The sequence below is a fragment of the Homalodisca vitripennis genome, unplaced genomic scaffold (assembly GCF_021130785.1).
Source record: "Homalodisca vitripennis isolate AUS2020 unplaced genomic scaffold, UT_GWSS_2.1 ScUCBcl_5319;HRSCAF=11991, whole genome shotgun sequence".
Classification (NCBI taxonomy): Eukaryota; Metazoa; Arthropoda; class Insecta; order Hemiptera; family Cicadellidae; genus Homalodisca; species Homalodisca vitripennis.
Window position 1 is genome coordinate 15,896 of NW_025781431.1, and position 14,881 is coordinate 30,776.

Genomic DNA, 14,881 nt, shown 5'->3' on the forward strand with positions numbered 1-14,881 from the left:
TACCACCAAGTCATTTGAGTGGCAGTACTGATAAGCCATGTTCAAGGCTGTGAATGATCTGATCAACACGTTACATAAACCGATATTGTTTAAAAAAGGGCCATGGTATTACCCATATAAGTACAGTAATTATTAAACATTTACATTAAAACACAGTATAAAATTATCACAAGTTAATAACATAGTAGAAAATGTATCTCAATAATAAAATAATTGTGATCGGAAATTATACAATATTCACCGAAAAAAACCATCAATAACAATTATTTTAAATCCGTGCAAGTCACTAGATAAGACCCTTTTACGTGCCTCCGATCCTAATCAATAAATAAGCAAGGATATGAGGTACTCCTGCAACCTATTAATTCCACTTTTTCAGTATTGGAATTAATTCGCAATTACATTTCAAAGCACTCAAATTAACCCAAGTTGATTAGTTTTTTCTTCTTACTTGTGGAAACATGTTTATGTCCTTTCCTACCACAGACTAAAGACAGAAGCTTCCACAGGACCAAAAACAGGATGACAATGACAGCCACGATAGCTGCCAGGACATCCAGGAGAGCCAGTTGGTACCAGGACAGTTGTGTGGCAGCAGATCTCAGGTGATGAGCTCCTCCATGCCTCAGCACATACTCCACCCAGAACACTGCTGAGTCAGCTGAGGACATTGGTCTATCGTGAAATATCCGAGATAGTCGCTGAGCATTCTCTTTGTACCTAGAACAAAACTTGATCATTTCTCAAAATACATATAAAACTAAAGCAATACGAAAGTATATATACTCCATACTTCAATTACCACCTTAGCATGTGTATAGTATGAAAAGGACTTTATAGATGTTATTTCTTAGAAATAGATTGTAGTGAAAAAAAAAGTATCCCCATTTATGAAATAGGAATTGAAATATTTAAATACTTTTGTTTGAATTATTGTTTATAATAACAATACTTCTTTCTGTGAATTCCATAACTAGTTTGCAATAAAGAGTCAATACCAATGCAAATTTTGGGATTCTTTGTTTACATTTAGATTTTTATATACCAAAAAAAATGTCACAGGCAATTGTGAAAGTAAATTTATTATAGCATAGGTTCATAATGTTCAAAATAAACTAAACTAAATATTTAAATATTGTTTAATCTCTGTGATCATTTTAAAAGTCTAAAATACAGTAGTATTCCTCATGCAGCAGAGAGGATTTCAATGACTGCCTAAACCTAGCCATGTCAGTCTCTGACAAGAAATAGAGGCAAAACATTGAAGAGTTTGATATTATTGCAAATTACATGTTTTTGAGAAAAGGCATTGTGGCATGGTCTAGTCAATTAGTCACCAATTTCCAATGGATAGGAAGTAGTTAAATGATTTTGGAAAACATTACAATTCCTTTTTAAAAGTGTGAGAGCTCCTAAAAGAAATGTCAATAGGTTATTGATCTGAAAGAAGTTTCTGCAAGAGTCGCAAAAGACCACAGGTGATTCTTATTGCCTTTTTCTGGAGTTTAAATATTTGCATAAATTATTATTTACTTACTTGGGATTTGTCAAAACCTTGTTAATTGCTGTAGAGATAGATTCCTCTGAAATGTTGTCAAATGCTAGTCTGACACCAATACCGCGGTGCTCTGCAAACTTGACATTGGCGGGCTGATCTCCAAAAAAATGCAATACCAACAGTTGGTACTCCTGCATGGATGGCTTCCTGTTGGCTGAACGCTCCTCCATGTGTCATGAACAAGACACAGTTGGGGTGAGCTGCAATTTCAAATTTTGAATAAGCTTGAACTCTCAATTTTGAAACAACCACAATATCTCAGTTTTGTAGACTGAGAATGTTAACATTTTACATCTTAACTGATTTTAAAATTACTTATATCACTGTTACATTAATATTTTTCTTTATGCTCTCTTGCTGAAAGATTTCCTTACACATTGGGTTTGTCATCCACCAGATATTTAGGAATATAAAAGGGTTGGGGCCACAAGCTGTTGGACATTTTTGCGGCTTGTAAGAATTCTTCAAATGTCCATTTTTCTTGAACAAGAACACCACATTGTTACATTGTTACAAATATAATAGACAACAATTACTATATTAATCCTAAACTAACCTCTATTTACATAACAATACGCACTTCTTTAGTCTATTCTAAAATCTAATTCAACATACAACACATACTTACACCTTAATATACAGGTTATCCATCTAACTATGCCGCCATTGGTATCTCATAAGCGCTAAATGAACAGGTAATAAACGTAACGGGAGTCTTCACCTACATTTTAATGACAAATAAAAATGTAACTTAGAATTTCTAAATTTTGCCACTATTTCATAATATGGCATATCATTTTAAAACTTTTTATGAAACACTATATATTCAAAAGAAAATCTAGTCCTTGAAACGTGTTGTGTACATGTCATGTACTGAACCGTTTGAACCAAACCCATCAGAATCATCTGGAAGCGGGTTCTGAGCTAACCATTTGACATCATCCAAATCTTTACTAAAATTTAAAGTGGTAGTGTCATCTGTATACAGAACAAACAGAACAACAAATGAAGAAACAGAAAAGGGAACATTATTTAACCTACAAAATGAAAACGCCAAAATACAATGTAAAAATATACATTAGTCCATAAAAGTGTAACCTTTGTGATTATATTTTTCTACTTATTAATCTGTGACAAGTTAAATGTTGCATTATTATTAATAATTAATTTTAAAATCCTGTTTATTTTTAATGATTCAAAAATAATCAAGATTTTTAATTTACTATCCAAGTAATAAAACTATATGGATAGTAGTTTATATATTGTTTAGTCTGGTATAAACAGCAGAAGGCCCAGAATTTGTCTTCAACAAAGTCCTTTGTTCACCTTTATTTTGTAATTTTTTTTCCTGTTTCTGTTATTTACCGTAATATAATGCACAACAAACAAGAACGAAGCCTAAAGAACCAAGTTTGGGTGGTCAAGACAACTGATATTTCCCAAAGTAGACAGAAAGTAAGGCCCCATTTTGTTCCTTAAACAGTCCTTGACCCGTATCTGTGTTAAGGATAATCGTACAGCAGTATGTTTCAGTAATACTGAACTATTTAAATAATAATATTAATAATAATAGTTTGATAAAAACGTAATTGAAACAATTGAAAATTTGGAGGAGGGGTCCAGACCCCTTGAACCCCCTCGCTGGCTACGTCCATACAACCAGAATTTTTCTAGCTGTGTAAATTTTGAAATTGAATGTCATACCTCCTCATAGCATTTGCATAGCCAAATTAATATAAATAAAATAATATACATACCTAAGTACGAAATAAACTTATTTACTTATTAAGTAAACTTACGAAATTCCTTTTCCAATTCCGTATGGATCTCCACGTGGGTGTAGTTAGCCAAAGGTTTACTGGGAGGGAAGGGACTGTACTCGACTATATGGTGTCCTCTTTGATGCAAGGCTTTAAGGATCCCAGACACAAAGATATAGTGACTCTTACCATGGAAAGGTGTCATGGCCAGTATCCTGGCACTGAAACTGCAGCCTATCGCATTAAGGAGAAGAAGCCACAGGAAAACCGACTTCATGTTTGATTCCTGGAAAAAAAATATAAACTCTTGTGAGGTGTTTAAAGTTCAAACAAAGTTTATTGTAGTTATAAAAATAATCTTGCAGATTGAGGTAAAACGTGTGAGCTTCGTTTGAAACCAACCAATCCAAGAAAGTAGTATTCTCACTTTGGTTGAGTCACTGAAAAAGTCATATGATTAACATTCACAATGTACTCTGTATACGAATTTGTTTATTCTGTGTTCCTTATGCCAACATGGTTTACACACAAGACGATTATAACCAGAGTCACTTTTTATCAAACAGTAATGAAAAATACCAATAAACCTATGCTTACCAATTTTAATTAAAGAGGTAGTAGGGTTAGAGTGTTACGCTAAATTTAAACCTTCTAGGTGAACTCATTAAACTCTTATTGTGCGTACAGACATACACAAATCAGATTTCATTGAGTTACTCACTGGAAAACTAGTTTGGCCTCTGACTTTAATGTGTTTTAAAATTTCAATGCTAGTTTTAACAATACCAATGTGAACGTTGCGTTTTCTCAAGTTTACCTTCCTCTTAATTCCTCTAAGTCTGTGACAGCATCAGGAAGAGGAAGTTGTACTGGAGCAAACTTTACATTGGAACAAGGTTACATTGAATCAACCCTTTCCATCATAGCTACGTTATGTGTAGCAATATTAGGCTTTTGTAACATGCCTAATGTATTTCTTTCAGCGCGCACAGATACCTAAAACTTGTACTAATAAGAACACTTTCTATAACATTTTTTTTTGGAGTTCCAATTGTTGGATTTGCCAGCTTTTTGCAGTCACATGTCATAGAGTGTGAGGTTGGTTACTTCTTCCCATGATCTCACCACTGGCTGGTAGTCATCATTATTTAGTAATTAACACATTTGTAATTTTAACGCATTTAAGGATATAGAAATATGTACAAATAAAACAGTTTATGTTAACTTAAATTTGGCATTATTCGTTGCCTTTTTGGTTAAGATGCATAGCATATTTTCCAAACAAAGAAATTCCATTACTGGGTCCCCAATTCGAAAGTGTTCCCATAGACGATCATTATTTATAAAATATCAAGGAAAATAAATAAATTTGTTACTGTACATAATATATATCAATAAGTTAGATACGGAATAGGTTTATACAATTGATTATGTAAATTAAAATAAGAATCATATTTACTAATTATTATCAAGATTACAAATAGAGCGTTAAAATAGAATTTTATGGTGGACTCAGATATGTTTTCGAAAGTTCCTTGGAAAAATTAATTATTGACGAAAGTAAAAAGGTCAGCCCATGAGTCATTCTTTGAGCAGTTATTTTAGTGTGAGCCCTCTTTTGTTTTGCAGTTCTTGTGGTAGTGGCTTGTGAAGTTTCCTGGCGATATAGAATGATACATTCATATAGCTTCAAATGGTGTGCTGGCAGGTTATATTATTCACCATTTCTGGTACTTTAACAGTGGATATTTATGTTTCTTACCAGATCTTCTACATCAGCATAATTAACAACTTCTAGTATGAATAGAGCAACTATTGTCACGAATTTCAAGATATTGGAAGCATCTTTACAATTTACCATGTGATGTAGACCTGCTAGTTTTTATAGATTTTTTCTGGATGGTCAGAACTCTTTCTTGATTTGTTGCTGTTATATCACCCTATACATTTGGGCCATATCTTAGATGGATTAAAAGAAGAGAAATAGGCTACTGTGTATTATGAAGGCATGTAGAAGTAGAAGATTTTATGTTCAGCACGATTTCTTGTTAATGGGATCCTTTTTCCAAATCAATCTAAGTTTAGTATAGCTCGTATCTTGAATGTATAATGTTCAAAAAGGCAAAGTCAACCTATTGTCCCAACCCACATAAATTTTAATTGAAGAGTTTAGCCCCGAAACTCAAATCCTATATGCGTCACTGTATTAAAGAACACAATATTCTTTATATATTTTCAAAGTCAAAGTCAAAAGTTTCTTTATTCATATACATCAAGTACAGAGATAGTGTCAAAAAGTAAGTTATTACATTTATGTGATAATAATAATCGATAGCATCAAAATTCATGATTTGTCTGATAGTTTGAGACATCCAGATAGAATTCTTGAAGTGTATAGATGGCCCGTTGAGAGAGTAGTTTCCAGAGTGCAGTCTTCAGTTCTTTTCCCTTCTTCGTCCGTATTTCTGTTGGTAGGCAGTTGCTCAGCTTTCTTCCCATGTAGGTCGGTTTCTTCTCATACTGCGTTAGGTGGTGAGTGGGAAGTTGGTACATTGTTGAGTTGCGTGTGTTGTAGTAGTGAATGTCTTCAAGCCTTGTAAGGTTTTCTCCGTCCACGTACATCACGAGTTCTTGGATATAGAGAGCTGTCACAGTCAAGATATTTAGGGTTGGAAAGGCCTCTCTGCAGCTTTCCAGGGGATGAAGGTTTGCAAGGATTCTAATTGCCTTTTTTGGAGGATTAGAATTCTGTTCATGTTGGTTTTTGAGGTTCCTCCCCATACAGCCAGTCCATATCTTATGTGTGTCTCAAACAGAGCGAAGTAGGCAGTGCGTGCAGTAGTCAGATCTCCGATAGCTTTGATCTGCTTGAGGGCATACAAGCTTGAGTTCAGTCTGTTACATAGCTGGTCAATATGAGGGGTCCAAGATAAGTTAGAGTCAACTAAAACCCCAAGGAATTTGGTTTGGTCAACTAAGTTCACTTCTGGTAAGGAGTTTATTTGCCCTGATCTTCTTCCAAATCCTAATTGGCTAGTTTTGGAGGGGTTCACCACTAAGTCGTTTCCATCACAATATTGATATGCCATATTGACAGCAATATAAGCATTCAGGCACAGATTTTCAGGAGAATGGTTGTCGAGGATTAAAGTTGTGTCGTCTGCGTACATCAAAGTTTTAGTGTATTCACTTAAGTATTCTGGGAGGTCATTAGTAAAAAGAATGAACAGCACTGGGCCCAGCACAGATCCTTGGGGGCACACCTCTTTGGATTGGCAGAGGTTGCGACCAGAAATGCCTTGGTGGTTCCTTTTACTGTAGACTTAATTTCAACTACTTGACTACGGTCTTTGAGGTAACTCTCAAACCATTTTAGGGCCGTTGCTGTTACACACCCAGTGCATTCAGTTTCTTCAGTATGAGGTCGTGTCCTAAGCAGTCGAACGCTTTGCTGAAATCGAGGAAGATCGCTGTAGTTAGGTTCCCATTTTCTAAGCTGTCAATTACTGATTCTAGTAATTCAATCATTGCTGTGGTAGTTGATTTACCTTTGACAAACCCATGCTGAGAGCTTGTTATCAGGTTGTTGAGTGTACAGTGTTCTAGAAGCCTGGTGAGTACTACTTTTTCACAGAGTTTTGCGACCGTTGGGAGTAAGGATATGGGCCTATAGTTGCTTAATTCTGTTCTACTACCAGTCTTAAATTTTGGATATATTTTGGATATTTTTTAAAGCGGAGGGAACGTGGCCTTCATTGAAAGATTTTATTGAAGATGTCAGTGAGGGGGCAAATTAGTTCTTCTGCACAGTGCTTTAGTACTTTTGTGGATATGTCGTCAATTCCTGCTGAGTTTTTGGATTTTAAGCTTTTAATAATTGATCTTAACTCCTCTTGGGTTGTGGGTCTTAATGATCTGAGTTCACTGGTGTGAGTCCCTCCAGGGAGTTCAACTGGTCTCCTGGCAGTGCCATTATTACGATCAATGGTGTATTTTGCAATGTTGGCAAAATAATCATTGAACTGTTCAGCTACAGCATATGTGTCTTCAATAAGTTGTCCATTGATGGTCAGTTTGAGCTGAGGTAAGGTGTCTTGTTTTTTTGATCGGACACTATTAATCGTTTCCCAGATTGTTTTTGACTTATTTTGGGAGTTGGTAATTTGATCTGCGATTCTTTGACTTCTTAGGGTCTTCAGTCTTTGGTCATACTTTTTTTTTAAGTCTGTCGCTTTGATTCTGTCAGCAAGATTTCCTGTGGTTTCAAACTGGTTGAGGTAAGCTAGGTAATCATTCTTCAGAATTAATGCTTCTGCATCTGCAAAGTGTTTAGGTTTGGTCTTTTTAGTCCTGGCAGTTTTAAGAGGGCAAGCAGTGTCCAGAGCTATTGTTACCGTGGTTCTGTAGTTGTTGTAAGCTTCCTCTGAGTTTAAAGATGTATACACTTTTTCCCACCTTTCATTTATTAACAACCATTTCAGCTCATCCAAGTTTCTTCCTCCAATTGCTCTGTGCACTGATTTAGGTGTTTTTATTTCCTCTAAGTTGGTGATAGTGCACTTCTGGGCTGTGTGATCAGAGAGTCCAGTGTTAAAGACTGATATGTCAAGTGCTTCAGTGATCATATTGGAAGCAATCCAGTCTATAGATGATTTTGATATAGGAGTAATTCTTGTGGCTGGCAGATCAACTCTTTGAATATTATGGTAAGCGAGCATTTCGTTTAATTTTGCTGTGTTTCTGTCTGGCTCCAGTATATCAACATTTATATCTCCCATGATAATGAGATGTTTATTTTCGACATGAGTGTAATCTATTATACGAGTTAATGTGGCTATTGTATCTTCTAAGTTACTATCAGGTGATCTATATGTGCCTATGATGTAAGTAATGTCTTTCTTAAAAATTATCTTGATCATTGCGACCTCACATGAAAGTTCTTGGCAATATTGTGACACATCAACCTCCTCAACATAAGCTTGTAGAGCATCTTCTACAAAGATAGCTACACCTCCAAAGTCTGTGATGGGTGCGGCTGTAGTGGGCTATTAGTTCAAAGCCAGGTAACCATTTAATGGACTCTATCTGGTTTTGTCGGAGTCCATGCTCTGTTAAGATGATGACATTGAGTTTTTCCAGCTCCGCTAAGTGAAGGAGGCGATGGGATTTGCTTTGTAGTCCTCTTATGTTTTGATGCAGGATGGCAAGTCTTCCTTTTTTTGAGATTTTTGTCTGCCTTGCTTTGAAGTGCTCAAGTCTAAAAAAGATGATTCCTTTTGATCACTTCGAGGTTGTGTACTGTTCTCCAGAACCATGGTTGTCGCTCTGCTTGGGTAACTATTAATGATTTGCCTGTAGTGGTCTATGTTTTTGTTGAAGAACTCCTCTATTGTTTCATTGTGTGATCGTAGTCTTGCATTTAGGGGGGGATGGTGTGTTGTGATTTTCCTAAGTGAGGACTGCTTATTTGTGGCCGTGTCAGGTTCTAATCTATTGTTGTCACTCCTGGTCATATCCTGGTTCAGTTTTTTAAAAGGAGTTTGGCTGTCTCTCCTGGTCATTTCCTGGTTCAGTTTTTTTAGAAGGAGTTTGGCTGTCTCTCCTGGTCATATCCTGGTTCAGTTTTTTCAGAAGGAGTTTGGCTGTCTCTCCTGGTCATGTCCGGGTTCTGTGTTTTGAAAGGAGTTTGGCTGACTTCCCTTGTAGTTTCTTGGGTCATGATTTCAGCATAACCTTTTTGTTTTACACCTACTGCCTGTTTTTCATTTGTAGAACTGATGCCAAGTAGTGAGATGTCAGATGAAAAATTATTTTTCACATTGGTAAGGAAGGTTGATATGCAGGATTTGATTTTTTCCTCTTGATCCTTCAGTTTCCTGCATAAGAGGTCGTACTCCGTCTGTAAGGTCATAAGGTTATCATTCTTGGTTTCAATTTCCTTTTTTAAGTGTTCTTCTGTACAAGATGAACTTTGTATTTGAGTTTTAAGTAAAAATAGTGTCTTGTTCGAACTTAAAAGAGTTTTCTTTCAGTTGTCTCTGTAAGTCGTTAATAGTGCTGTTTAACATATGCTTGTCGCTCTCCGCTTGGATAATGATTTCTTCTTTTAGACACATTTCTTGGTTTAATTTTCTGTTTAGATGTTGGGTTTCGAGATGGAGTTCTTGATTTCTATCTTGTAGAGTTGCATTTGTATTTTCAGAGAGTTTCAGAACATCCTCCAGGTCTTCGGCATCTTTCAAAGCAGTTTTCAATCTGCATACTTCAGTTTGCAGATTAGCGTTTTCGGTTCTGCTATTGTGCAGTTCCTGTTTAAGTTCCTCATTTTCCTGAACAAGAAGACTGCCTGCCTCAGCAGCTAGTGCCAGGGAGGTTTCCAAGTCCTGGCCCTCTTGTTCATCAAAAAGTTGAATTTTCTTTTGAATAACAGCTAAGCTTTCAGGGCCTGGGGAAGATTTACTTTGTGGAGATGAGATTTTTTTGTTGGGAGATCTAGCTGGGGTATATACTGTTTTGCAGTCACTGCAAATCCAGGGCTCGACATCTGGCTTTGACATTTTTGTGAGGTTCTTTCTAGAAATATTTACACACTCTGCATGGTACCACATTTGGCAGTGGCCCGTGCACTTTATTCCAGAATACTTGACCCCAATAAGTACATGTACCACAAGGATATTTAGTTGGTGGCATTTTAATGGTATGTAAATTATAGAAATGTATAAATGAAATATATAATAAAGCTGGTATATAACTATGTCAAATTTCTTGAGGTCATTGAATAATTCTTGAGGCCAGATGATAAAAATTGTAGCAGTTTAAATTCGGTGTTGAATTAGGCTAACGATTCCCCTGTCAACAATGCAGTGCACATTATAGAGTGTTGTTTATGTCTAAGGACAGTGAGTGTATATTCAGCTGGTGTGTCTATTACTGCACCAAGGTCAGATATTTTCAGTGTTTTGTTGAGATTTGACTGGCTTCTCCGGTTATGTTGGTAAAGTTGTCAATCAGATTAGAATATTAATACAGTTTTTTGGTGGACCTTTGGCTGATTGCTTCAGTCAGAATAAAGTAGTCAATCAGATCAAAATATTAATACAGTTTTTTGGTGAAGCTTTGGCTGGTTGCTTCAGTCAGAATAGAATAGTCAATCAAATTAAAATATTAATACAGTTTTTTGGTGGAGCTTTGGCTGATTGCTTCAGTCAGAATAAAGTAGTCAATCAGATTAAAATGTTAATACAGTTTTTTGGTGGAGCTTTGGCTGATTGCTTCAGTCAGAATAAAGTAGTCAATCAGATTAAAATATTAATACACTCCAACCAACCAAGTGCTGGCTGGTATTGAGGTGTATAGGATTGAGTATAGGATTTGCTAGAATGAATAATTATCACAGCTAGCAAGGTGGTCGAGGCAGAGCAGTTGTGTGTGGTCAGGTGCTGAGGTTGCACTGTCAGCAGATGCTGGGTCACCGCTCCCGTCTGTGACCTCGCTCTGTACTGTGTGCTTCTGCTGTACAGCTGGATGCTATTACAAAGTCTAATACGTCACTATTCATAACATAACATAATATGAGGCGTCCCATGTCAAAACTCGTCTTCTCCATTCCAGCAAATTTTTCAGGAAACATAAAAAATGAATTTTTAAATAATGCCTTGGAATATCTTTATGACAACAACTCTTAAAATAAGAAAAAAACTCGTCAAAAAATCGTATTGTGTAAATAGAGGATGTTTTGAAGAAATTAAGCTATTTACATTTAAAAAATGGAGAAGGCGAGTTTGGCCACGACTATTGGGGTAAGGCAAGTTTTGCTCCAACACAGATAAGATAAAACCAGCTTTGCTTCCACCGAAAATTATTTGTAATATCTGTTTACAGTGGAAAGGCTGAACCAAATTAATAAACACTGTTAAAATTATGCTCAAACATTTATTAATCAATACAAAAAAGGTCAATAATTATATTTAACATGTGGCGTAAAGTGTTCACTAGTCCTCCAGTGGTTCAAACCAATACATCTTCACTTTCTTCTTCCTGACAACAGTAAGGCTCCTCATCCTCGTCCTCATTGGTTCCAACAACAGCTTCATCATACGTACTGAGAACATTCTTCAAATAGTTCGTTGATGGATTATCAAACCAATGATCACCAAAGTGACTGATAAGTAGTTTTTTGACATCACTTATCTTAACTGGCTTAACCATAGCACCTCGTGGAACCTCATTAACAAATATGTCCTTTAAAGTTTTACCTTTCTTCATGACTGACCTCGGATTGTTTATGTCAGACTGATACGATACTTCACCTCTGATCAGAACTTTATTAGTTGACTTGGCTCGTGAAAGTATGAACCGTTTGCACATTGAAAATTTGAAATGCCACTGTGCTGGTTTTTTCACAACTGCTGTGGCACGGCACAGTTTTCCAGTCTAGCACTTGACAATCTTCACCTAGTTTTCTAACTGTTCCATGTCTGTTGAAGATCTCAGTATATGTATCAGGTTCATAGATAAACTGGCATTTTCCTGATGGATTTTTCAATTAAACCAAAAATCCTATCTGATGACAGGAAGGAATGCCCTCTGACTGGAAAAACAAGTTATATTTTCTTCACATTTCTCGGAGCACTATTTAGTAAATAATGAGCACACATAAACATCATAGTAGAGTTGCGATTTTGACCACCGCAACCATCAACACAAAGCCTGATTAAAGATGTATCAGACAGGTCAGTTTTGATTAAACAATCATGGACTGCAGAAGCTATTTCATTGGATGACTTGCTGTAATCAATTTCATTCCAAGTGTAAATATGTACATTGCCTTTAGTAAATTTTTCTTTGGACGAACCTTTGATAATGGTACAATTGTAGGTATAAAGTTGTCTACAATAGTAGGCACATTGGTCCGGTACTTTGGGAATTACTAAGTTTCTTCTGACGGTCAAAAACTAAATATTTGCATTCCTTCAGCATTATTCCGAAGCTTAAAGAACGCTTTTGAACGTAATTTCTGAACATGTAATGCAATCAATGCCTTTGATTATAACCAGGATCCTTTGCAGTTTTCAACTTTTATTTGTATGAAATGCAAGTAGAACATGCATCTGTCACTGGAGTGCCAAATCTAATATTGTATTCTAAACAAAACAGCGATCGGGAAAAATGTTTTCTTCACTTTTAACTCATTTCACGGACTGATTGTTGTAAATCCTCCAAAGTTTACTTATACTTAAATCTCTGGCCAAGTACTGCCGAGCCTGTGACTTTCCTCTGCAGTAGTGTGTTTCTGTGCGGTTTTTTTTAATCCTTCAATAAAATGTCTGACTGATAATTTTTTCGCAGTGTATCTCTGTGACATTTTGTCACCACCGCGTTTTTCCCTGGGCATTTCATCTGTAATTAAATGACCTTTGGCATTTTGCTATTGTTCTTTTCCAGTTTTCAGGGTCTGCCTTCTTCTTCCTACCTTTTCCCTTTTCTGCCGGAGATATTATACAACTATCCATATTAGACCTGTTATTAAATAAAATGAACAGTATTGTTTAATGAAATAAACAGAAAGTTAATACAGCAATAGTGGCTTCTTTGACAGAGTATAAGACGCACAAAATGGGTGCAAGCTGTGTGATCACGTGACCTTTCAGCTGAGCTGAGATTGGCCAGTTGGATTAGACCAGTTTAGGCATGACAGATGCGTTGGAAAAAGCAAGTTTTGCTTTGACACTGCATTTTCTACGATAGTTTTAACAGGAAAAGACCAGTTTTAGCACAAAATTTCTATAAAAAACATATAGGGATTTACCCAAGGGAATCCAGTCCAGTGAGTCTGTGTGACGTTGCAGTAAATGTTTTCTGTACAAGGGTTGTTAAGTTTGGGAAGAGAGACAAATAAAATTAAAACTTAAAACAATTAAATCTGGAGAAGGTAGGACATGAGAGGCATTATGAATAAAGGGTGCACTTGAGGATAGATTCCACCTCCCAGTGCTAACTCAATTTCGGAAAAAAGTGGATAAGGCGAGTTTTGGCATGGGACGCCTCATATTATGGTAATTGTTTAGAGCTGAATTATTTAAAATAAACTATTAAAGAATGTTTATTTTTAGAGTTGTGTTTTCTATTTTTATCATGAGGAACCATTGTCAATTCTGACACTACTGATTGATAACATTAGCATAACCAACTCAACTATCTCAAACAGTCTGATACAGACGCTCACATTGTTCCTCCGTAACTTGTCACACCTAAAAAAAATACAAACTCTATTGCATGCATAAAGTTTCTGGTGAAAATAGGATTCTGAAGAAATTTAGTACAATTTGGTAAGTTATAAGAAAATATATACTAATAAAAACATTTTATGTAACTAATAAATATATATTATAATACATTATAATTCTTTTATATAAATCACAATTTGATATGTTTGAAGTTATCTACTGATATTGATTGAAAATGATTTAATGCAGTGAAGGATTATAGATCTAAGTATATTATTTATTGACATAATTTTAAGCTGAGATTTTCTAAACTAATAATATACTTAGAAAGAAAGTGACTGTAACACTTAAGTTGTGAAATAATTTCACAAATTTCAGAAAGTTTTATTTTAATATGCCAAGCTAATTTTAATTTTTAATTGTAATATTAAAATCAATAATTGTTTATTATTTTAATTTGATGTCTTTCACGTTTATATGTTGCATTTTTTTAAATATAAAAATAGTAACTGCTATATTGTATCTGTTGATAAAAATTATTAATAGAAATAAATAAATAATTTTCATATAATTTAAAATTGATTCAATTTGTAATAACGTAACTAAATTATATAATTTGTTGGCTTCTAAATAACAATTAATGACTGTGAAGAATATTAAATAAAATCAGTATCAAACAAATAATAAACACAAATAAATAAAAAATAATAATATATAATAAATAAATGTTTAAATTTTTCTTGCTTTTTGAAGAAACAATTTATCAAGTAAAAAGAAAAAATGAAATAGTTTTGTATGAAGTCAAAATGCTTTACAAATATTTATCAGTTTAAAAACTATTGAACATTACACCAACATGTTGACACAGAATTACTCACCTGTTATCCACCAGCTGAGAGCAACTATTGGAGTAAGTCCATCCATTCTACGAATGAATGAGCCAAAATCAGGCCAAAGTTGTATGATTACTGATTACTCCCCTCCTCACTCTCGATTTCAACAATGTCTTTCTTTCTGGCTTTTTTAACCATGACTATTACATAACACCTAACAATTGAACAGCTGAGTGGTTTTTGATTCTGCTATATCATGTTACTAAAAAATATATAAAATACAAAGTAAAAAATAAATATTCAATCAGTGCCATACAATATTTGCATCACTGCTAATATTTTAGTATGTTGCATGTAATTTATTGTTACATCTATTAAAATAATTAAACATATTTTTATTTATATATATATATATTCATATCTAAAATTTATTTAATTGCAATCCGTTTTAATATCAAATTAATAAATCAGACACTCAAATAAAAATAAAGTAGTAATATCTAT

General features: G+C 34.8%; 2 protein-coding genes across 2 annotated transcripts; both read right to left on the reverse strand.

Annotated features, from left to right (window-relative positions):
- Nucleotides 1–419: 419 nt before the first annotated feature.
- LOC124373325 (UDP-glucuronosyltransferase 2A3-like) lies at nucleotides 420–1,754 on the reverse strand. Its single transcript, XM_046831703.1, has 2 exons — nucleotides 1,538–1,754; nucleotides 420–720 (listed from the first exon to the last, which is right to left on the reverse strand). Exons 1-2 carry the CDS (start codon nucleotides 1,726–1,728, stop codon nucleotides 420–422), a joined length of 492 nt encoding a protein of 163 aa, XP_046687659.1. The 5' UTR covers nucleotides 1,729–1,754.
- A 174-nt stretch (nucleotides 1,755–1,928) lies between these two features.
- Nucleotides 1,929–14,545, reverse strand: LOC124373326 (UDP-glycosyltransferase UGT5-like). Its single transcript, XM_046831704.1, has 3 exons — nucleotides 14,423–14,545; nucleotides 3,358–3,604; nucleotides 1,929–2,038 (listed from the first exon to the last, which is right to left on the reverse strand). Exons 2-3 carry the CDS (start codon nucleotides 3,593–3,595, stop codon nucleotides 1,929–1,931), a joined length of 348 nt encoding a protein of 115 aa, XP_046687660.1. The 5' UTR covers nucleotides 3,596–3,604; nucleotides 14,423–14,545.
- Between the last annotated feature and the right edge of the window lie 336 nt (nucleotides 14,546–14,881).